The following is a 26149-nucleotide window of genomic DNA, read 5'->3' as shown; positions in this document are numbered from 1 at the left end:
CACACCTCGTCACACCTCACAACACCTCGTCACACCTCACAACACCTCGTCACACCTCATCACACCTCGCCACACCTCGTCACAGCTCACAACACCACGTCACACCTCGTCACAGCTCCCAGTACCTCGTCACACCTCGTCACACCTCGTCACACCTCACAGTACCTTATCACACCACGTCACACCTCGTCACACCTCGTCACAGCTCGTCACACCTCGTCACACCTCGTCACACCTCACAGTACCTCATCACACCACGTCACACCTCACAACACCACGTCACACCTCGTCACAGCTCCCAGTACCTCGTCACACCTCGTCACACCTCGTCACACCTCGTCACAGCTCCCAGTACCTCGTCACACCTCGTCACACCTCGTCACACCTCGTCACAGCTCCCAGTACCTCGTCACACCTCGTCACACCTCGTCACACCTCGTCACACCTCGTCACAGCTCCCAGTACCTCGTCACACCTCGTCACACCTCGTCACAGCTCACAACACCACGTCACACCTCGTCACAGCTCCCAGTACCTCGTCACACCTCGTCACACCTCGTCACACCTCACAGTACCTCGTCACACCTCGTCACACCTCGTCACAGCTCCCAGTACCTCGTCACACCTCGTCACACCTCACAACACCACGTCACACCTCGTCACAGCTCCCAGTACCTCGTCACACCTCGTCACACCTCGTCACAGCTCCCAGTACCTCGTCACACCTCGTCACACCTCGTCACACCTCACAACACCACGTCACACCTCGTCACAGCTCCCAGTACCTCGTCACACCTCGTCACACCTCGTCACACCTCACAGTACCTCATCACACCACGTCACACCTCACAACACCACGTCACACCTCGTCACAGCTCCCAGTACCTCGTCTGATATTTGCTTACCTCATCGCACCTTTAAAAAATAAAGCATCTCTTACCGCATCTACTCACATCCACTGTTACGTCATGACCTGTGTGTGGGTGTTAGTGTGTGAGTGTGTGAATGTATGGGTGTTAGTGTGTGAATGTGTGGGTGTTAGTGTGAGTGAATGTGTGGGTGTTAGTGTGTGAGCGTGTGTGGGTTTGAGTGTGTGAATGTGAGCGTGTGTGTGTGAGTGTGAGCGTGTGTGGGTGAATGTGGGTGAGAGTGTGTGTGAGCATGTGTGAGTGTGAGCGTGTGTGGGTGTGAGTGTGAGCGTGTGTGTGTGAATGTGGGTGTTAGTGTGTGAGTGTGAGCGTGTGTGGGTGTGAGTGTGAGCGTGTGTGTGTGAATGTGGGTGTTAGTGTGTGAGTGTGAGCGTGTGTAGGTGTGAGTGTGTGAGCGTTTGAGCGTGTGTGGGTGAATGTGTGAGTGTGAGCATGTGTGTGTGAGTGTGAGCGTGTGTGGGTGAATGTGGGTGAGTGTGAGTGTGAGCTTGTGTGGGTGTAAGTGTGTGAGTGTGAGCGTGTGTGTGTGAGTGTGAGCGTGTGAATGTGGGTGAGAGTGTGTGAGTGTGAGCGTATGTGGGTGTTAGTGTGTGAGTATGAGTGTGTGAATGTGAGCGTGTTATTGTGTGATTGTGAGCGAGTGTGTGTGAGGAGCGGTAGTGTAGCGGTTAGCGCGCTGCGCTATGAACCTGGCGACCCAGGTTCGATTCCCGCTCCCAGCCAAAACCAGTGACGATTATCTGAACTGGTCCTGGGCCTCCTCTAGGTCGACTCAGCCTCAAATGAGTACCTGATGCAATGTGTAAACACCGACACTCGGGAGACAAAGTCGGCCGGGCGTGGTGCTGGCCACGCATCCCCTCGTGTGCTGTGCCGACCTTCATAGGTGCTACTCGCTAACAGCACTTGCCCCAAGAGTCGGAAGTCTGCCCACTTCAGCATTTGTTTCTTGCTGTGGTTGTCCCACCTGATGACGGACGCTTGTGTTGCGCCTGAAACGTCGTGATTTATTATTTTATTTCTATTATTATTATTATTTTATTAATTATTATTTATTTTTATCTACGTGACTTTACCGAAAACACCTAAGAGTATGAATCCTTGCAGTCACGAAAGCTTCAAATCTAGAATGTATGTGTACCCCTGTGTTGGTGTAAGTGATTATTGGTGGTGGTGTTGCTGCTGCGTGTGTGCGTCCGTGCGTGTGCCAGGCTCGTTGGTGGTGCGCACCGTCCGTGACTACCTGAACCTCAACAACGCAGATCAGCTGTGCAGGTAGCCATGTCCCTATCACACCGTGGCTCTCGTGCAGCCGTTGAGCGACAGCGGCAGGCAGGGCTGTGCATGCTCTGCACACGAGCAAGCTGTTGTGTTCGTAGCATGAACAGCTTGACAGCCGTAGTAGCGTGTGTGGACGTGTGCCGTTGCCGGCCTTCATAGGTAGGTGCTACTCGCAAACAGCACTTGCCCCCAAACACTGTTAAGGCTCTACGGGGGGTCTTTGTGTTTTTGCACATGTGTACACGTGTGTGCACGTGTGTGCACGTGTGTTATGTGTGTATACACACACACGCACGTACACACATACTTATACGAAGACACATACACACGTGTGCACATGTAGCAGCAGGCCACGCTTTCCCACCTGATGATGGACGCTTGTGTTGCGCCCGAAACGTCGTGATTTATTTTATTTTATACCTACGTGACTTCACCGAAAGAACCAAACAGTATGTTCATATGTGTATGTATGTGTAGATGTGTATATATGTGTAGATGTGTATGTATGTGTAGATGTGTATGTATGTGTAGATGTGTATATATGTGTAGATGTGTATGTATGTGTAGATGTGTATGTATGTGTAGATGTGTATGTATGTGTAGATGTGTATGTATGTGTATATGTGCGTTGCGAACCCGGCGACCCGAGTTCAGATCCCCCTCACGGCCAACACCGGCGATGATTATCTGAACTGATCCTGGGTCTCCCCTCGGTCAACTCAGCCTTGCTAACAACACTTGCCCTTGTCTCTATCTTGTCTTTGCCTTGGCCATATTGGGACATGTCCCCACATGACCCCGGGTGTCCCCGCGTGTCCCCAGGTACCCGGGCCCCGTGATTCTCATTCGGAGAACGCGTGACGAGATCATCTCCACCACGTGAGTGACTTCCTCACGCTCACCGCACTGACTCTCGCCACACTCACCTCTCGCTCACCCCCACATCTCACTCACCCCCACCTCTCACTCACCCTCACCTCACACTCACCTCTCACTCACCCTTACCTCTCACTCACCCCCACATCTCTTTCTGCGTAAAGGTCCTGAGCGACTAGTTAACAATCGCGTCATTCGAGCTGTTGCTGCTGCTTGTAAAAATAACGAAGCGGCATGCAGTGGCTCACGATCGCTGTCATCTATTGACCGCTGTTGGAAATCTTTTGCCAGCTTTCTGGTCTGATAGGCTGCATGGATCAACTTTGCTACATCACCTGTAGTGACCTGAACTGTCCCGGACCGTGCCGGTTCTCGTGGCAAAATCAACAGAGATCTCGCACCGAGATTATCGTACAATCACAGTTTAACCCCACAGCAACGTTAGCTGTGCGGCATGTCGCTCGGGAAATATACCGGATCACGCTTATTCTGTAACCATGACCTACGTTGTTAATGAAGACGTAGGGTATTGCAGATCGCAGCCTCTTGACATGTGAAGTGGCAATAACCATTACAGTCGTCTGGCATATTACGCGCGTTTACGTAACGCGATTTAAGAAACGGCGCGTTAGATTAACTGACACTTATTTTTGTTACGCGCACACAATTATTGAAATAACGCGCTCCAGCGAGTTTTCTCACGGTGTTACGGAACGCGCTGCGAGCTCACCCGTTAGTCGGGGCAGCAAAGTTGAACAGCTCTGCTGCCTGAGGTGCAGCAGCAGTACGGCAACCACCACAAGCGCGGGCAGCAGCAGCATCAGCGTCTCCTCCTCGCTCGCCATTCTGAAGATCTTGTCCGTTTGAACTTTGTCTTGTGCAACATTTGCCTACCAATGTCTGGTAAGGTTCTCACTATGCGCAACATACCTTTGTGTTTGACTTTATTTTTGTATTTTGTTTCTTTAAATAGGCTGCTACTATCTGTAATACGCATATGCTAGTATAAATATAATATATGTTACTCTAACCAGTGAAATATGTAAACGTAAGAATGAGGTTCGATAGCGTGCTCTCCCTAACCTCAACCACTTCCTTTATTTCTTATGGGAAAATGTTTTCTTAATTGAGGCTATTACGAGTTATGCGCCGTTTTTCAAGAACACAACCCCCGCTTAAAACGAGAGGTAGCCGTACTCGCCCACCCTTCACAACGATATCGTGCCGAGGCTGGGAACGACCGGACCACGATGCTTTCCGTCAGAAGTTCCGGGCATCATCGGCATGTCGAAAACCTGCATCCAACGGTCGATTCGTTTGCAGCTCAATGAGCAAATGGCATCGCCGCTGTTCTTGATGGACACGTGCCTCATCCGAACAACAAGCGCGAAGTAAACGGGGAAAGTGCGCAGCAACCGGCTGTCACCGGAGTCGATGGCTGCGAAGCAGACATGGGGAGGAAGCTGGGAGCGTCTTTGGAAGAAAACTGGTTTTGAAACTGTCCAAAAACTCGCTTGCAGAGCTGCCTGCAGATCTGCCAACCGACTCATTATTGAGTCTCGCAGATCGTTCTATGCTCTGCAAGTTAATGAGTCGGCTCACAACGCCCGTGCTCTGTGGTGCGTCGTGAAAGTTCTGCTGCACTCCAACCACCCATCAACTAGTCAACTGATCTGTGCATAGCACTTGCCACGTTTTTTCTCCAATAAAATAGTAACAATCAATACGGCAGTTTCTAACTTGAAGGCATCACATTCTCATGGTCTGATCAACCTGGAACCAATGCTAAACTCGAGACCCTGATACCAACTTCGGTGGCAGAGGTGTCTGTTCATTGCACGACTACATCGATTCTCAAATCATGCTCGGACGTGCTTGCGTCGCCGATTGTCCACCTGGCAAATATTTTATTCAGTGAGGGGCTGTTTCCCACACTGGTTCAAAATGGTGCAGGTAATACCACGGCTACCTCGCAAACTATCGCCCGATCTCAAACCTGAGTACGATTTCAAAGGTCATAGAGCGCCTGTGTCTGAAGCGGTTACTTCCATACGTCGCTGCGATGGGCAGATTCAACCCATTGCAGTCGGCGTACTGGAAGTTCACGCCACTGAGACAGCTCTACTAAAGACCACTGATGACATCTGCAAGATTATGGATGACTGGTGCACCACAGTGTTGATTGGCCCACGACACCATCGACCATGAAATACTCATCAGGCAGCCGAGGTCAAGGTTCGGTGTATCGGGTACGGCACTGGGGTGGATTGAGTCATGCCTACGTGGTCGATCACAGTTCGGCAAGCTGGGCAATAAACAGTCATCGCCTATGCCGTGCCTAGTTGGAGTGCCATAGGCTTCCATCCTCGGGCCATTCCTGTTTTCAACAAACGTCTCTCCGATCGCCCATGTCATCTCATCGCATGACATCAAGTGCCATCAATATGCTGATGATACAAACTTGTACACCACGGTGAAGTCAAAGTTAGATATGTAGAGCCTCGGTAACCTCGAATATTACGCGATCGGTGCACGTGCGGTTTACACGAAAGGTTTCCAGGCATGCTGCTCGCCAACAGCACTTTGCCCCAACATTCTCTTTTAGCGATTCTGCAATCTAATGTGTGTGTGTGTGAATGTGTAGTGGGGAATGGTAGTGTAGCTGTTAGCGTGCTGCGCTGCGAACCCGGCAACCCACGGCCGGGTGTGGTGCTGGCCACCGCACATTGCCGGCCTTCATGGGTGCTGCTCGCCAACAGCACTTGCCCAGACAGTCCGTCAAGGCTACACGGGGGATCTTTGTCTTTTGGTGGCGCAGTGATGAGCGCACTCCACTACGAACCCAGCAACTTGAGTTCGATTCCCGCACACACCCAACACCGGTGACGATTATCTGAATCGGTCCTGGGCCTCCCCTAGGTCGACTCGGCCTCAAAAAAGAGTACCTGGTGCGGTGTGTAGTAAACATCGCCATTGGGGAGACAAAGGTGGCCGGGCATGGTGCTGCTGGCCACCCACCCCCTCGTGTGCCGTGACGACCTTCGTAGATGCTCGTTAACAGCACTTGGCCAGAGGTGCTCGCTAACAGCACCTGCCCCAACAATCTGTTCAGGCTATACGGGGGACATTTGTCTTTGTGAATGTGTATGTATCTTCCAGTTTGTTTAGGTCTGTGTGTGTTTGTATACGTGTGCATCAGTGCGTGGCTAATTGTGTGTGCATGCATGTGTAAGATTGTGTGTTTAAATGTGCGTCAGTGCAATTGTCCGTGTGTGGGCTTGTGCGTGTGTGTGTCATCGGCCTATGTGGAGGAGGAGGCTCATGAAGGATGCTGCTGGGCAGTTGGAGGCAGTCACCCTCCAGCAACAGCGGAAGGCAGAGGAGCGATGCTCACAACAACGAGCAGAACACCAGGCGGATAAAACACAAAGTTGGCAAAGTAGGCACTGGCGGAGCCAGTGGGGTGTGGGGTGGCACTTGCCCCCCCAATGATCCGATCGAAATCGTCACCGGTGGTGGCCGTGAGCAGGAATCGAACTCGGGTCGCCAGGTTCGTAGTGCAGCGTAGCGCTACCCGCTACACTACAATGCGTTACGCTTCCACATGACAGATGTGACGTCACAGCTCACTTGCCGTGCAAAAAAATATGCATTATTGAGCTCCCCCCCCAAAAAAAACACAAAAGTGTATTTTTATCATTTTTGCCTGGTGTACAGTGGAAAATTTCAAGTTTGTTGCATGTCAGGAAGTACGCTAAACATTTTGAACAGACACACGTAATCACAAATTACCCTTTTATATATATAGAGATAAATCGGCATTTTGCAACCCCAACTGCCACTGTGTAGCATATTATTACGTGCCAGGGACTCTATGAGATGATAGGACAATAGCCTGAGTCCATAATTGGCAATAAGTAACGGCAAAGCGGTTATAAGTGACTCAGAATTGTGCGCAGTTGCGTATACAGAACACGACTTCCCTGAAGGCAAATACCTTCAGCGAGCGCGATGCCGATCACGCTCGGTTCGAATTCGACCCTCGATCGATGGCTGAGCCATCGCCGCACACTTGTCGAATAAAAAGCAAGTGGCAAGTCCTTACTTACTCACAACTCCTATCATTTGTCATTGCTGGAGGGATTGCCCCTCCTACCTGAAAATCCTTTCTCCGCCATTGACAGTAGGGGGCACAGGTGGTGCATCAGCCAGTCATCTCAGTCAGTCAACCCATGGCACCTGGGGGCCTCAAAGTGCACAAAACTTGGCACAGGTGCCGTGGTGACATCACTTAATGGTAAATAGCGGTTAATTTTGTGTGGAGAGCGGTAGTGTAGCGGCTAGTATGCTCCGCTACGAACCCGGCGACCCGAATTCGATTCTCGCTCATGGCCAGCACCAGTGACGATTTTTTAATCAGTCCTGGGTCTCCCTTAGGTTGACTCGGCCTTAATTAAGTACCCAGTGCGATGTGTAGTAAACGTCGCCACAAAGGGAGACAAAGGTGGCCAGGCGTGGTGCTGGCCACACCACCCCCTCGTGTGGCGTGTCAATCTTCATAGGTGCTGCTCGCTAACTGCACTTGCCCCAACATCCTGGTAAAGGCTATATGGGCGATCTTTGTTTTTGCGGTTTTTAAAATGAATTGGGGCTCATCTCCCGTTCTCAGTCTTGAATCATTGGTGGAAATTCCACATCCCTATGGCGGGGACAAGTCTATCCATAGGACAACTGCTGTTTGATCTGCCGCAAAGTGGTACTCATTTTATCAACGCCAAAAGGATGATGGGGCGGAGCCAAACCTCAACCTGCATTTGAACTCGCGACATTCTCATTGCGAGCCGCTCACTTTGCAACTGGGTGGCCGTGCGTGCGTGAGGGGTCACCCGCACCGGTGACGATTATCTGAAACGGTCCTGGACCCTCCCCTAGGTCGACTCGGCCTCATGTTGAGTACCTGGTGCGGTGTGTAGTAAACATCGCCACTGGGGAGACAAAGGCGGTTGGGCGTGGTGCTGGCCACCCACCCTCTTGTGTGCCAAAGTGCCGGCCTTCATAGGTTCTACTCGCTAACAGCACTTGTCCCAACAGTCTGTTAAGGCTACACGGGGGATCTTTGTCTTTAGTACGTACAGTGTAGGTTACGCGCCACTGCCCGTCCATTCATGTGCAAAGCAGTGTGGCATTCTCACGTGAACAGCCGCCAATGCATTCCTTCCCCCACCGCCTTCGCAACCACCACCTCCCAGAGGCTGCCTGGTCTATAACTGATTACCTACAACACCCCCTCTGGGGGAACCACCGGCCACGCCACGCAGCTGCGGTTCGATTCCCGCCGGGGGGAGGTTTGCGCTCGCCCTCCTGTTCTGCGGGAATGTGTGCGAGGGGGCGAGCAGGGGGTGGGGTGCTGGGAGTGATGGCGCAGCGATTAGCGCACTGCTGCTCCAAACCACTCTCTATGTTGACTCAGCCTTAGAGTATGGTGTTTAAACAGCACTGGGGAGACAAAGGCGGCTGGGTATGGTGCTGGCCACCCCACCCCCTTGGTTGCTGTGCCGGCCTTAATAGGTGCTCGCTAACAGCACTTTCCCCAACAGCCTGTTGAAGGTTACATGGGTGACCTTTGTCTGAGTGACAGTGAGTGGAGGTTGCATGTTCTCTGCTCCTGTTCTACAGAGTGAGTGAGTGGAGGTTGCATGTTCTCTGCTCCTGTTCTACAGAGTGAGTGAGTGGAGGTTGTATGTCTCTGCTCCTGTTCTACAGAGTGAGTGAGTGGAGGTTGTATGTCTCTGCTCCTGTTCTACAGAGTGAGTGAGTGGAGGTTGTATGTCTCTGCTCCTGTTCTACAGAGTGAGTGAGTGGAGGTTGTATGTCTCTGCTCCTGTTCTACAGAGTGAGTGAGTGGAGGTTGTATGTCTCTGCCCCTGTTCTACAGAGTGAGTGAGTGGAGGTTGCATGTTCTCTGCTCCTGTTCTGCAGAGTGAGTGAGTGGAGGTTGCATGTTCTCTGCTCCTGTTCTACAGAGTGAGTGAGTGGAGGTTGTATGTCTCTGCCCCTGTTCTACAGAGTGAGTGAGTGGAGGTTGTATGTTCTCTGCTCCTGTTCTACAGAGTGAGTGAGTGGAGGTTGCATGTTCTCTGCCCCTGTTCTACAGAGTGAGTGAGTGGAGGTTGTATGTCTCTGCCCCTGTTCTACAGAGTGAGTGAGTGGAGGTTGTATGTCTCTGCCCCTGTTCTACAGAGTGAGTGAGTGGAGGTTGCATGTTCTCTGCTCCTGTTCTACAGAGTGAGTGAGTGGAGGTTGCATGTTCTCTCCTCATGCGACCCACCAATGCTCGACATTGCTCACCGACTTGGTGCTAAGGGCTTGTCGGTTTTTGTCTCCCTGCCCCCCTCCTCCCTCTGGCGCAGCCCCGAGGATCCGTCCACCAACCGTGGAAATGAGTTACTCCGCCAGCTTCTCAAGCACCGGTGCGTGAGGCCACGGGGGGCATGCCTGGCACTCTGACACAAAACACACAACACACAACAACAAAAGCAGCCAATGTTTTGCTAATAAGTGGCGGTAATGTCTCCACAGCGCTTGTGCCAGGCTAGATGCACTTTTAAGCCATGTGAAGTGCCGAAAGCTCAGTGGCAGGAGGTTACGGGACTGAGCCAGCTGGTGCCATGGGTTGACTGACTGTGAATGAGATGACTGGCAGATGCACCACCTGTGCCCCCTACTGTGACAACTCACTGCGTTTTAGCCACCTGGCGCTCCGCTTGTTGTTGTGAGCGTTGCTTCTCTGTTCTCCGTTGTTGTTGTTGGTGGAGGGCGACTGGCTCCAACTGGCCAGTTCCGTCCTTCTCAACGGAGGTTGATCTTGACGAGGCTGGTTCCAGTCATCGGCAAGTCAACTCTGCTGCACATCCTCACCGCATCATTCCATCTCTTCTCCAGTCCTTGTCATGTCCATTTAGCACCCTCTATCTGGCCAAACAGAAGATACTTGGGCATCCGGTGGCTGGGCGTGTAGGCTACATGACCCAGCCAACGCAGTCTTGTCTCCTGGAGGAGCTCGCCAATGGGATGGTGGCGAGATGTGAACTACCTCGCCTGGTATACAAGAGGTCGTGAGTTCGATCCCGAGTCTGACAACCTGTTTAGAGTTTGCATTTTCTCCCCGTGGTCGTGTGGACTTTTCTCCGGGGCCTCTGGTATTTCCCTCCGCATTTAGAAATGCATTTAGAGTATTTGGCTGCTTTACATTTCCACGTAATAAGCCACTTCGTTGAGCTATCAATTGTGAAAGGCAGGGCGTAACTGTGGCCAAGAAGACCCGGAGCTTCATGTGGTACGACAGACCAAGTAGTTTCCATACAGCCTTATGCAGCTGATGAAAAGATAATGCCGCTCGATTGATTCGGAGTGAGACCTCTGCTATTAAACCGGAGCTGGTCATAAGCACACTGCCCAGGTATGGAAACTCCTCCACTCTCTCCACAACCGCCCCATCACTCATGGTTTTTGGAGTGTGTGATGGCATACCAAACCCAGGCAGGTGTTTCGCTTTTGTGGGACTGATAGTAACGTCCCCCCACCTCTTAGTGGCATGCTCCAGGTTCAATAAAAGAGTTTCCAACTTCTCAGTGGGCAGCAATTATCAGATTATCAGCGTACATAACATGTTTGACCAAATAGAGAGCCATCCCTCCATCGCACCCGGGCATCGATCAGCCTCCCATTGTATCTGTTCCAAATGGAGATTCTTCCAGTACAGCCATGGAAGGCTTCTCGAACTGCGTGGTCAAAACGATGTTAAATAATGTGGGAGCCAGAGGATATCTCTCTCGCACCCAAAGGTGAACGGGGAATGGCTCCGAATCCTGGCCAAGCAGCTTTACCCGGGCTTGCTTACCACCATCATAAAGGCCCACAATGCTTGTGAGCAGAGAGGGTCAGTGACCCCAAAAGCATGAAGAATAACCCAGAGCCCTGGCCTATTGATGGTATCATAGGCATTGACCAGGTCAATAAAGCAGAGATATAGGTCCTGTTGAAATACTCTACACCTCTGGCAAAAAGGGGATATTGAATAATCTTTTCCAGGACCTTTTATGGCCTCCCGCTGGAGGGAATCCTGCACACAAATGCCACCTTTGCCGGATTTCATACTTTGGATCGCTCTCCATGCTTGCTAAATAGATGGCACATCAGCCAGCCAATCACAGGAGTTGGCTGCTTCCTCCAATATTTGAGGGATATCCCCTCCCCCTAAAGTGAGGACACAGCAACATGGGGACACACAGAGAAGTAGAGACACAGGGACATGAACACACTGGGACGTGGAGACACACAGAAATGGGAACGCACACGCAAGTGAGGACACACTCAGACATGGGGTAAGAGGGACATGGGGACGCAGACACATTAGGACTCACTGAGACATGGGGACACAGGGACATAGGGACATGCGGATACACGGACATGGCAACGCACTGAGAAGTGGGGACATGGGGACACAGTCAAGGGGACACAATGACATACATAAAAGTGGGGACACGGACCTGGGGACAGAGGAAAATGGGGACAGAGGGACATGGGGACAGAGGGACCTGGGGACAGAGGGACCAGGGGAAACAGAGACATGGGGACACACTGAGATATTGGGAGACACACGGAAGAGATGCCCAGCGAAGCGTGAGACATCACAGTGCGAACCCGCGAGCGTGAACATTCGGCTGCCGCGTCACCGCCTGCAGCCCGCTCTCCCGTCCGTTCAATTAGCGCAGCCCGCCCCATCGAGCGCCGCTAATTGGGAGCGATGGCCACCGGCAGCGCCGCACCCCACCGGGGACAAAGAGGGCGCTTGTGGCGGCCCGTGGGATGGACGGCGGTGCAGGGAGGGTTCAGCGTGGCCGTGGCCGGGATCCCCCGAGCCAGTTCTGCCCGTGATTCTTAGCTAGCTGCAAGCGCTCGGCGCCGAGTGTGGGTTTTTAAATGTTTACTATACTAGGAACGGCTTTGACGACGACGACATCATGAGAGATCAGGTTGCCAGAAATACGTGGCCACTGCTTGAGGACATATTGGCACTGCAAGACAGAGAGAGGAAAGTGTCAACAACGAAATGTGCAGTGGACACCGCCGCCTACTACTACGGGGCTACCTGCCCCATGGATCATGATGCTGATGCACTACACTACTATACACTACACTATACACTACACTATTATACACTACATTACACACTACGTTATACACTACGCTATACACTACACTATTATACACTACATTACACACTACACTGTACACTACACTATTATACACTACATTACACACTATGCTATACACTAGACTATTATACACTACATTACACACTACACTATACACTACACTATTATACACTACATTACACACTACACTGTACACTACACTATTATACACTACATTACACACTACGCTATACACTACACTATTATACACTACATTACACACTACGTTATACACTACGCTATACACTACACTATTATACACTACATTACACACTACACTGTACACTACACTATTATACACTACATTACACACTACGTTATACACTACGCTATACACTACACTATTATACACTACATTACACACTACACTGTACACTACACTATTATACACTACATTACACACTACGCTATACACTACACTGTACACGACACTATTATACACTACATTACACACTAAGCTATACACTACGCTGTGCACTACACTATTATACACTACATTACACACTACACTGTACACTACACTATTATACACTACATTACACACTACACTGTACACTACACTATTATACACTACATTACACACTACACTGTACACTAGACTATTATACACTACTTTACACACTACACTGTACACTACACTACTATACACTACATTACACACTACGCTATACGCTACACTATTATACACTACATTACACACTACACTATACACTACACTATTATACACTACATTACACACTATGCTATACACTACACTATTATACACTACATTACACACTACACTATACACTACACTATTATACACTACATTACACACTACGCTATCCACTACGCTGTACACTACACTATTATACACTACTTTACACACTACACTGTACACTACACTACTATACACTACATTACACACTACACTATACACTACACTATTATACACTACATTACACACTACGCTATACACTACACTATTATACACTACATTACACACTACGCTGTACACTACACTATTATACACTACATTACACACTACACTGTACACTACACTATTATACACTACATTACACACCACATTGTACACTACACTATTATACACTACATTACACACTACACTGTACACTACACTATTATACACTACATTACACACTACGCTATACACTATACTATTATACACTACATTACACACTACGCTATACACTACGCTGCACACTACACTATTATACACTACATTACACACTACACTGTACACTACACTATTATACACTACATTACACACTATGCTATACACTACACTATTATACACTACATTACACACTACACTATACACTACACTATTATACACTACATTACACACTACACTATACACTACACTGTACACTACACTACACTATACACTACACTATTATACACTACATTACACACTACACTATACACTACACTATTATACACTACATTACACACTACGCTATACACTATGCTGTACACTACACTATTATACACTACTTTACACACTACACTGTACATTACACTACTATACACTACATTACACACTACACTATACACTACACTATTATACACTACATTACACACTACGATGTACACTACACTATTATACACTACATTACACACTACACTGTACACTACACTACATTATACACTACTACCATGATGAAGATGATGAAGGCCCAATGAGCAATATAGCTCTTCTTGGTTCTTTCGGTAAAGTCACGTAGAAGGAAAATAATAAAATAATAAATTTTAATTAAACATTAAATAAAAATTCTTACGACGTTTCGGCCACAACACAAGCAGCCGTCCTCAGGTGAAGAGAAACAGAGCTGTCGGATTGGGACGCTGTCTTTTCGACAGCTCTGTTTCTTCACCTGAGGACGGCTGCTTGTGTTGTGGCCGAAACGTCGTGAGAATTTTTATTTAATGTTTTATTTAAATGGTATTATTTTATTATTTCCCTTCTACGTGACTTTACCGAAAGAACCAAGAAGATAAATCCCTGCAGTCACGAAAGCTTTAAATAGCAATATAGCTCTTCTTTTAGAAGCAACCTGGCTCTATCACAATCGATAAGCTCAACAAAGTGGCTTACCATCACGTGGAAGTTTATAGCAGCCAAATGCTCTTAATGATTTGTGGGTTTACATTGGTCAGCGTGCTGTGAACGGGACTTTAAGCCCTGGATCTGGGTCTCCCAGGACCCTGGTCGTGTGCGTGGGTCTCCCAGCACTCTGGTATCCCTCGGTTTACAAAAGGGATGCCGTTCTTCAAGCAGCTGGTGTAAATCTACATTTATAAAAAATGGGAATGGCTTATCTCATTCATTTAGTACAAAAAATGATTGCGATGTGTTTCGAACAGTCATTACAACTCTACTCCGAACCTAAAAATATAATACACTTACATCACTTTTCGCAAAACGAAAAGAATTATGATACTAAATAAGAAACTATATGGTAATACCCAATTTTACATCGGGGATCCGTTCCTGAAATGTGCGACGACGAATATCGAAACGACGTGAATCAGAGTGATTTGTCTACGAGAGTGAATCATAGGCAACGGAGGGCATGGTGAAGCTGTCTGTTAATGCGTGCAATCGTCAACCTCGACATACCAGCAATGTTATTCATTACACACAAATGAACCACCAATACCTTGCTGATCTCGTCAAATAAACATAAACCATCACCGTGCGAACTCCGGTCACCCTCGCAGCGTCGGGTTTTGGTTAGCCGTCGAACAAAGACTGTCACTGTTTTCGGATGCGCTTCTGCGGTCGTCTGGAACGCTCTCCCCTTCCAATATTAGGAAGCCACTGGAGCTATACACTTTACATCATCTCGATTGACAAAACTCAAATCTTTAAGACTGCCTTTTGTTGTGTTTAGTTTGTTGTCCTTCCCCTGAACCTCCGATTAGCCCCGTTGGCTACTTAGGGTGCCAAGAAGGTTCAACATTTACGACACTATGCACCACGTACGACACTATACACTGCGCTACCCACTATACTATACACTACTATACACTATGCGACTATATTAAGCTGAAAACTCATTTCTTTAGAACTGCTTCTTGTTGTGTTTTGTTTGTTGTCCTTCCCCCGCGCATCCGACTAGCACGGTTGGCTACGTACGGTGTGAAAGAAGTTCTACTTACGTTACGTTAAATTACAAAAAATACTGTACTCATCACTGTGTGTACAGCAGTAAACTTTTAACACAAATTATACAGGGTACAGTAAGGTACAGTAAGGTACAGCAAGGAGACCCTTGAATATCGCGAGGGGTGACGTTCTTGGAAAGTGCCACAACAGCCAAAAGCGCGACATTCAACACTTCCACCTTGCCTGAATAAGGGGCTCAGGCACACGTTAACCAACAAAAGACACCACAATTGAAATCCGTACTGTACTGTATGCCAAATAGACTAAAAATATCCATAGAATAGTTTTTTTTGGGTTAGATCCGTGTAAATATATAAATGTGTCGTTAAACCCGCCACTACCCGAATACAGCCAATTAGTAAGGTTTGCCATTTAAACAGAACATGCCAATTCGTTACAAGTAACAGCACCACCGGTGTGTTGGAGAGCAAAGCCACAACATTTACAATCCGAGTACGACGTTTCGCCAGTAATTACAACGAGCTTCATCAGGCGGCAGCCAGATTTGTGGATAGAGAGATAGCTGTGATGACGTCACTTTTGAGCCCTTCACGTGCGAAGGGGGGAGGGGATTAATGAATGCATATAAATTACAATGGGTATCCATTGCTGGTTGTGTTATTCATATGGTAATCAACGTACATTATGCATGCACATTGTTCTTGTACCTCCTGTCGTTTGCGTGCACTAAAATAGCAGTACCTATGATTGTCTGCGTACAGGTAATCCCCATTGATGTATAGTGATCTGTATACGCGATCTAACTAAAAAAAAACTACATTATGGATGATATGGGTCGCGAAAGCCTACGTGTTAAACTAAAAAAATTGTAATTGAAATAAACACACCCTCTGCCAAAAATATTCTTCGACAATAAATAGGAGTATACATACTGAATAAATACCTTAGTTGTCAATAATGATGGTCCAAAGTGGGTGTGTGTTTGTGTGCGAGTGGGGAGCGGTTGTGCAGCAGTTAGTGCGACGCACTACGAACCCGGCCAAGTAAGTTCGATTCCCGCTCACTTCCAACACCAGTGACGATTATCTGAATCGGTCCTGGGCCTCCCCTAGGTCGACTCAGCCTTTAATGAGTACCTGGTGCGGTGTGTCAACATCAGCACTTGGGAAGATAAAGCAGCAGAAGTGGTGCTGGCCGCTCACCCCCTCGTGTGCTGTGCCGGCCTTCATACTCGCGAACAGCACTTGCCCCAAAAGTCTCTTAAGGCTATAGGGGGGGATCTTTGTCTTCATGTGCGTATAGCTGTGTGTGCCTCTGTGTATGTGCAGCTGTGTATAGCTGTGTGTGTAGCTGGGGAGACAGGCGGCAGGGCGTGGAGGCTGGCAACACCAACCCTCAGCGCTGGCCTTCATCGGTGCTCACCATCTATGGTCTGTTGATCGACCGGTGATATTTGTCTTCAATGTGCAGATATCCCAAATTGGTGACCAAGCAAAGCATGGAGTCTCTGAGGCAGTGGCTGGCTGTGGGAGACCCAGTGAACGAAGGTAAGCCGTCTCCTCCCACCATCCCCAATCGGCGCCTCCCATCGCCATCTCCTAGCACCAACCAATAACAATCTCACAACTGCAGTCTGTTCCCCTGTAACGCCGTGTGTTTTCATCGTAATGCTAATTTAATGTAACGCGATTAATGTATTAGGGAACACGTTTTTTATGTATAACGCGGATGCGAATTGGATATAATGCGATGGAGCAAACGGAACTCCGTGGCGCGAGAAGGAATAAGTGGTCGTACGGCTGCCTTGGCGCCGCATTACACGAGGATGCTGCTGGATGCTTGTAGATGCTACCCACAGCTCCTCGGTCTTTGTTCAGCCCTATGTATGCATCCCACGTGTTATCGCGGACTGTGCTTTGCCCCCTGTATTGTATATATTATTTATTTATAACGCGATTTTCCCATTTAACGCAGTGTTTCTCAGGAACGCAACTACCAGCACGTTATAGGAGAACGCAGACTGCACATCTCTCACCGCAGTGCCATTGAATCTCTCGGCTTCGTGGGTCTCTGCCCTCTTGGAATGCCCCGGCCACCTTCCCAAAAATATTTCCACTATTCAAACTCTGTCTGGGATTTGCTGCGTAAATAACTATTTTTGCTTTAGCAGCTATGTAGCTCTCTTTCATAAGCGACCTGGCTATCACAAATGATAGCTCAACGAAGTGGCTTATCATGTGGAAATTTGTAGCACCCAAATACTGTGAACACGTTACATTGATTATAAATGTGGAGGGAAAAAACCGGAGGACACTGAGAAAATTCAACGCGGCCACGGGGAGAGAGACTCGCACACTGCAAATACACAGCAGCAGGCATTGTCAGGGTCGGGATCAAACCCACGACCTCATGTATACCAGGTGGGGTAATTAACATCTGGCCACCATGGCGCCCCACGTTACCAGTCTGTGGTCCAGGAGCTCGCACACAGAACTCGATGCACAGTTAATGCAATGCTCATCATGCCGGCCACTCTTGAGACCAACACCAATCCCCGTCTCGGTGTTCTTCCGGTCGAGTGCGTGGGTCTTCTGGTTACGCACGGGTCCCCTGGTCGTGTCTGTGGGTCTCCCAGTACCGGTATCCCTCGGTTTACAAAAGGTGTGCCGTTCTTGAGACAACGCGCGTGAAACGAAATTTCGTGAATCGGAACGGCTTTTCCCATTAATTTAGGGATGCGTTTTGAACATTCCAACTAGTAACCTAAAAATATACACCTATTTAAATTTTCCCAAAACGAAAATAATAATTCAATAATTTCAATATTAAAACGATTTAATAAAAATTAATTAAAAACTTTGTAGCCTTTTAAGGGAACTCGCCAAAAGTGATGTGGAGGCGTTACTGTTGCACTGTAGGGGCACCGTGGTCCTGTCACGGATCAGAATCTGTATGTACCCTGGAGGAGGAATCTGATGAGCTACGAAGCTTTATTTTCGCAGTAGCAGACGGATGATGCAGCCTCCCAGGTGGCTTCTCGTTTGGTGATTCCGTGGCACGTGCCGGAGTGAAATTTTGTGAACCCGGAAGGAAATTCAATTTTATTTTACCAAAAATTGTCTCTAATTTGTGATTTGCGCTCATGCAAAATTAACGTAAACCGAACGTTCGTTCATAAACCAAGGGTCTCCCAGCACCACGGTCGCTCTGCTGGTGACTTGTTGGGAGTTTGTTTTCGACAGACGTGTGTATGGTGTGTGTGTAACTCTGTGTGTGGTTGGTGTATAACTCTGTGTGTAGCTCTGTGTGTGTGTGGTGCGTGTGTGTGTGGTGCATGCGTGGAGCGGTTGTATTGTGGTTAGTGCGCTGCGCTACGAACCCGTCATCCCGAGTTTGATTCCTGCTCATGGCCAACACCAACACCGGTGACGATTTTTTGTGAACTGGTGCTAGGCCTCCCCTGGGTCGACTCAGCCTCAAATGAACACCTGGTGTGGTGTGTTATAACATCGCCACTGGGGAGACGTAGGCAGCCGGGCATGGTGCTGGCCACCCACCCCCTTTGTGTGTTTTGCCGACCTTTCATAGGTGCTGCTACTCGCTAATAGCACTTGCCCCAACAGTCTCCTGAGGCTATACAGGGGGTCTTTGCCTTTGTCAGTGACTGTCTACAGTGCACACCGCGTGGATGAGGAGTGGTGCGCGTCGCTTCTCAAGTCCTACGCCCACGATCATCCTGCCGGCTACCCCTGGTCCATCGGTAACTCCTGCACACACACAAGACAAAGATATCCCCCCGCGTAGCCTTAACAGACTGTTGGGGCAAGTGCTGTTAGCGAGTAGCAGCACCTATGAAGGTTGGAACGGCACACAGGGGGTGGGTGGCCAGCACCACAGCCCGGCCGCCTTTGTCTCCCCAGTCCTACAGAAGGCCCAGGACTTGCTCAACTGTTCGCCATTGATGTTTTTTCTGCGGGCGGGAATGGAACTCGAAGTCGGCGCCAGGGCGCTAACCGCTGCGCCACCGCTCCCCCACACATGTCGGCGATTCATCAAATTGGCCAATTTCGACCGCGACACCGGCGGGCACGCGAACAAGAGTGGCAACGCTCCTCTTTCCAAACGACGTCACAGGATCTGTAACGTTCACCGCGAAGCAGATGGCAGGGAGAATCGTAATTCACGTTTTCGCCACCGCACCGCCGAATGGCCTGACGACAACGACATCATGAGAGATGGGGTTGCCAGAAAGACGTGGCCTCTGCCTGAGCACAAGACAGGGAGAGGAAAGTGGGAAACAACTAGCGACGAAATGTGCAGGGGACACCACCTACTACTATGGGGCTACCTGCCCGTGGATCGTGATCATGACGCTGATGATGACCGCACCGTGGTAATGACCGGGACGGCCTGCCGGAATTGAACTGCGAACCCCTTGCAACGAGCGGTGAGCGTGCCGCCACCGCCCGGCGAGTCCTCGCGGTCTCGGGGTCTCAGGGTGCCAGGGGGTCTCGGGGGTACGTGAGTCTATGGCCGCCTCCCCCGTGACCGTGCTGTGTGTCTCTGTGCCACAGGGGAGGAGCTGTCGGAACAGCAGAAGACGCAGCTGGTCATGTACCTGGTGAGAGAGCGCACGGGGCACACACAGCACGCACACAGCACGCACACAGCACGCACACACAGCACGCACGCACACAGCACACACACACAGCACACACAGCACACAGACAGCACGCACACACAGCGCACACATAGCACGCACGCAGCGCGCGTACACAGCACGCACACACAGCGCGCAGACAGCAAGCACGCAGCACACACACAGCACGCGCACACAGCACGCACACACAGCACGCACACACAGCACGCACACACAGCACGCACACACAGCACGCACACACAGCACGCACACAGCACGCACACACAGCACACACACACACAGCACACACAGCACGCACACAGCACGCAGACAGCACGCACACAGCACGCACACACAGCACGCACGCAGCACGCACACACAGCAAGCACGCACACATACAGCACACGCACACAGCACACACACAGCACGCACTCAGCACGCACACAGCACGCACACAACACGCGCACACAGCACGCGCACAGCACGCACACAGCACGCGCACACAGCACGCGCACAACACGCGCACACAGCACGCACACAGCACGCACACAGCACGCAGACAGCACGCACACAGCACGCACACAGCACGCAGACAGCACGCACACAGCATGCACACACAGCACGCACGCAACACGGGACGCACACAGCATACGCACGCGGGGCACACGCACACAGCACGCACACAGCACACACACACTGCAAGTGGGGTACACGCACACAGCACGCACACAGCACGCACACACATTACGCACACACAGCATGCACACAGCATGCACACAGCACGCACACAGCACGCACACACACACTGCAAGTGGGGTACATGCACACAGCATGCACACAGCACGCACACACAGCATGCACACAGCACACACACACACTGCAAGTGGGGTACATGCACACAGCATGCACACAGCAGAGACCCGCTATATGTGAGATATGACCATGTCTCTCTGGTGCTCGACAAGCTACATTGGCTTCTGGTTGCCGAAGGAATTCTTTAGAAGGTGGCACTCATTACACACAAAGTGTTTGCCACAATGAGCCCCACAACACCCTGCTCATCTTGTCAAGGAACATAAACCATCCCTCGAATGCCAGCAGTCCTCGAAGCAGCGACTTTTGGCTAGCCACCGAACAAACACGGTCACCACATCATGCGCTTTCAGATGCGCTTCTGCGGCCGTCTGGAACGTTCTTCCTTCCGATATTAGGAAGCCACTGGGCACTATGCACTTTTAAATATTCGAGATTGAAAACTAATTTCTTTAGAACTGCTTTTTGTTGTGGTTCGTTTGTTGTCCTTCCCCCAATGTGGTGCTGGCCACCCCCACCCCCTCGTGTGGCAGCCTTCATAGGTGCTCACTAAAAACACTCGCCCTCACAGTCTGTAAAGGCTGTACGGGGGATCTTGGTCTTTGTACCCTTGTGGGGGACGGTAGCGCGCTACGAACCTGCCAACCAGAGTTGGATTCCCGTTTAAGACCAACCCCGGCGAAGATTATTATCTGAACCGTTCCTTGGCCTCCCCAAGGTCGACTCAGCCTCAAAGGCTGCTGGGCGTGGGTGCTGGCCAGCCACCCCCCTCGTGTGCCACAGTGCCGGCCTTCATAGGCCCTGCTACTCGCTCACAACACTTTTCCCCAACAAGTCTGTTAATGGCTACATGGGGGGATCTTTGTTGTGTGTATCGTGTACATGTCGTGTGTGTCGTGTGAGTCTGTGTTATATGTGTTATGTGTGTTGTATAAGGTTGTGTATGTGTCGTTTGTGTGTGTGCGTGCAGGCTCGTAAGTACATGAAGAATGTGGAGATGACGCACTGCTCTCCGCTACCCGCCAGCGAATTCACGTTGCCCTGGGTTCCCTGAGCCTGCTGCCCCTCGTCACCCCAACTGCCCCCGTCCCAGCTGCCCTCGCCTGCCCCGTCAATGCGTTTGAGATTCCAGCGCCATCGCTGCTCCTGTCCGCCCGGACACAAGACGAGCAGCAGCCCGTGACTACTGCTGATGAGTCGGGGTTAGGGGATAGGGTTATAGTGAAGGGATTAGGGGATAAGAGTATGGGCAGAGTGAGGGGATTTGGGGATGGGGTTAGGGGTAGAGAGTGAGGAGGTTAGGGACTGGGCAAAGGTGATTGGGTTGGACACACGGCTAATGCAAGGCATTGGGTTTGGGTTGAAGATGGGGTTTTGCAATTTAATTTCAAGATGTAGGATCAGAGGCAAGGTTAGGGATACGCATTCGTGAGGAATATATAAATAGTGTCAGCATTCGGGATCGGGGTATTGCTATGGACAGCGTTGGAGATAGGAGCTTTGCTTTACGTACAAATCTGTTGATGTGATGGGGTTCGGGATAGCATCCGAGGTACGCCTTGACATCTGGGGTTGTGGTTGAGGTTGGAGATGGGATTCGGAGTTCTGGCTGTGCATGATCACTATCCCCTGTAACTACAACTGCCACCTCCGCCAACAACAGCACAACTGCCACCACAGCCACCAAAAGACAAAGGTCCTCTGTGTCGCCTGAACAAGACTGTTGGGGAAAGTGCTGTTAGCGAGTAGCAGCGCCTATGAAGGCCAGCACAGCACACGATGGGGTGGGTGGACAGCACCACGCCCGACCGCCTTTGTCTCTATAGTTGGCGATGTTTACTAGACACGGCATCAGGTACTGGTTTGGGAGGTCGTCGGGTTGGGAGGCCGTGAGCGGGAATCAAACTCTGTCGGGTTCATAGCGCAACGCACTAACCACTGCGCCGCGGCTTCCCACACCATCACCACCACAAACACCACCATAATCACCACAAACACCACCATCACCAAACACCACAACAGCTACCACCACTACAATCACCACCATCACCAAACACCACCACAATCACCACCACAACTACCACCACCACCGACGCCACTTTGTGTGCGAAAGAAGTTCAACACATTATTACATCGGTCTCCGTTGCAACGTGCCCAAAGTGAATTTCCACGTGAACGGGGAAAAAAATAATTATCTTTTCGTGTTTTACATTAATAATTTATTCGTCAATTGCGTTAACGCGAAATGTCGCGAGGCGGGGAACGTTCGTTGGTAGATCGAGGGGCGACCCTCGCGTCGTTTGTAGAATGTGCAGGCATTGGTGTCCGTCTCGACCCTCCGATGAGGTCTCTCTGTGGGTTGGAGATAAAACCCGGAGTGGAACCCCCAGGCTCTGGGAACTCTAGGGGACAACTGCTCGGCTGCTGACTTCCCCGCGACTTCCTGTTTTGCATTCTCGCGTATTGCATTTTGGGTAACGGATCATTGCAAGAATCAAATGTTCAAATTATTACTATCGCAACAAAAATCTCCGGTATCCAATGGAGAGTTTGCTGGTTCATTTAATATGCCGGTTATCTGCGAGTTATATATACATACTTATGATTCAGAAAATTGTCCAAGTACATACAATACACCTTTTCAAGAAATAAACTTAAGCCTACATTTTTTTTGTAACTGTGATATAAGAAATTATATATTTTCTTTTTACATCAGGTACTGACAAGCCACACTAAGTTGATTGGGGCCGTTTAGAGTGTACAGGATAGAGTAGTACTGTACTGTATGTTGAACTTCTTTGGCACCGTACGTAGCCAACCGTTGCTCATCGGAGGTGTGGAGAAGGACAACAAACTAAACGCAACAACCAATTGTACATAAATTAGTTTTCAATTTAGTAGCTTATAGTGTAGTTAGCATAATGTGTAGTGTATGTATGTTGAACTTTAGTTTTCAATGTATTAATAGTGTATAGTGTATTATGTAGTGTATAGTGTAGTGTATGTTGAACTTCTCTCGCACCGTACGTTAGCCAATCGTTGCTAATCAGAAGTTGCGTACAGACTGCCGTGAGCGACAGCTCCCTGGCAAAACGGATCTGACGTGAAGCGCACGCACTGCAAGATGCCCGATGGCTGTCGGGAATTTATTTTTTCCGAATACAGATGAGGTAAGATTCGTCTCAGATTTGTCTAAAACTAGTTTAATTGTTTTTTTTTTCATTTTACCAGGTAAAGCCCACTGAGCGATGTAGTTATTTTCCAGAAGCGACCTGGCCACAAATGATAATAGCTCAACTAAGTGGCTTATCATCATGTGGACATTGATAGCAGCCCAAATCACCTAAAGGCACGCTTTTAAATGTGTAGGGGAAAACCGGAGGATCCGGAGAAAAATTCACGCGACCACGGGGAGAGTGAGACGCACAACTCGTGAATACACAACGGGCGTCAGGCTGGGGATTAACCCCCCACCACCTTTTGTATTCCAGGCGGGAGAGTTAAGGAGCCGTCCATAAATGACGTCACGCACCTGGGGGGGGGGGGTTGAGAAATGTGACGTCACATCAAAATGCGCAACTTTAAATATAGACAACACGTTCTACTCAATTAAATAGACTTGTAATTTTTTCTCCTTCAACAGAGTGCAGCGCCACATTAAATACGCACTACAATGACAATAGTTTAAAGCGATTTGAAGCATTTTTTATTTGGGGGGGGGGGCAGAGCTTTTGAACGTCATATTTGAGGGGGGGGGGTCTGACTTTGTGACGGCGAGGGGGGCGGTCAAAAATCGTCCAAAATCGCGTGACGTCATTTATGGACGGCCCATAACGTCTCGCCACCATCCCAATGGCGAGCTCCTCCGGCAGGCAAGACATCTCCGAGCCACCGTGGCGCCATAAGATTTGTCTATGGGGACCGATGCCGGTTAATAGAAACATTCCGGATGGTAAAAGTGCCAGATACAACGGGGGGGGGGGGGGGGGGGGGAGCTGCTTTTGCTATCATTTGTTTTAACTCTGGAGGAGACGAACACAAACGGCACTGCAAAGACAGCGCCAAGTGAGGTCACTCGTGGTCTCGCACAGACCATCGCGTCATCCTGACCCAGAGTTTATACCGCATAGGGGCCGTCCATAAATGACGTCACGCTATTTTGGACGATTTTTGACCCCTCGTCACACGGCGTCACAAAAAGTCACCCCCCATATATGACGTCACAAAGCTGCCCCTCCCCCCCCCAAAAAAAATACATTTTAAAAATAAAACATGCTTCAAATCGCTTTAAACTCATGTTATTGTAGTGCGTATTTAATGTAGCGCTGCACTCTGATGTTGTAGGAGAAAACATTTATTTGAAGATTCACTTGAAAATATTCAACGTCTAACTAAAACTGCAGATGTTCAGAATAGTATATTGAAATTATCTTATAATTATAAATTATTGAAAGTAATTATAACTATAAAAAAATACTTGAAACTTTGTAGTAGAACGAAGCAAAATGGAGAGTACAATTATAACGATCATATTCATTCCAAAATGAAAAGACCTGGTAGATCATTAAAAACATTTAGAAAATGTGTGCTTCTCCATTCTCCCATGGAGAAGCAAAATGCTCCTTCAGGGAATAAATAAAAGGTGACCTTAGTCAATTTAAATAATCAAATAGTGACTGAAAATGTATAAAAATTAGTGTTATAACAATTCAATATGTATTTAAAGTTGCGCATTTTGATGTGACGTCACATTTCTCACCCCCCCCCCCCCTTCGTCATATCGTCACAAATGTCTCACCCTCCCCCTCCCTAGGTGCGTGACGTAATTTATGGACGGCCCCATATAGACGGACTTGCCCAAACAGTATGAGGCTATACGGGGGAGCTTTGGCGGCGATGGTGGTCGTTGTGGCGGTGGTTATTAGGGGTAGTGGCCAAGCACAGCCATAACCCCGAACCCCATCACCCCCCAGCCCTTTGGGGGGGTGGGGGCACCAGCGCAGCAAACTCGTCGTGTGTTCATGTACCTGGCCGGCCGACTTTTTGCGGTGGGGAAAAGTTGGTATTCCCACAGTCTGTTAAGGCTATACGGGGGGTCTTTGTATGTTGTGTATCCTTGTGGGGAGCGGTGGTGCAGCGGTTTGCGCTCCGCTGCCCCCGTTCCAAGCCCGGCCATCACCAACCACAAGTTGACGATCATCTGAAACGGCCTCCCAAATGA

The 26149-nt window shown here is 49.4% G+C and overlaps 1 protein-coding gene across 1 annotated transcript in view; it reads left to right on the top strand.

Moving 5' to 3' along the window:
- The window catches only part of LOC133360229 (phosphatidylserine lipase ABHD16A-like), a 49109-nt gene extending 24569 nt beyond the window's left edge, over nt 1-24540 (top strand). The window contains exons 14-20 of the mRNA XM_061578866.1: nt 2141-2204; nt 3033-3089; nt 9497-9556; nt 16947-17023; nt 19138-19236; nt 20051-20097; nt 21899-24540. Of these exons, the coding sequence (XP_061434850.1) occupies nt 2141-2204; nt 3033-3089; nt 9497-9556; nt 16947-17023; nt 19138-19236; nt 20051-20097; nt 21899-21982 (488 nt within the window). The 3' untranslated portion in view covers nt 21983-24540. The remainder of the gene's footprint in view (nt 1-2140; nt 2205-3032; nt 3090-9496; nt 9557-16946; nt 17024-19137; nt 19237-20050; nt 20098-21898) is intronic.
- The last annotated feature ends 1609 nt before the right edge of the window (nt 24541-26149 follow it).

The sequence above is a fragment of the Lethenteron reissneri genome, chromosome 67, assembly GCF_015708825.2.
Source record: "Lethenteron reissneri isolate LAM-NWPU_2019-01 chromosome 67, ASM1570882v1, whole genome shotgun sequence".
Classification (NCBI taxonomy): Eukaryota; Metazoa; Chordata; class Hyperoartia; order Petromyzontiformes; family Petromyzontidae; genus Lethenteron; species Lethenteron reissneri.
The sequence above is the reverse complement of the archived record's forward strand: the minus strand, read 5'-3'. Positions and strand labels throughout refer to the sequence as shown.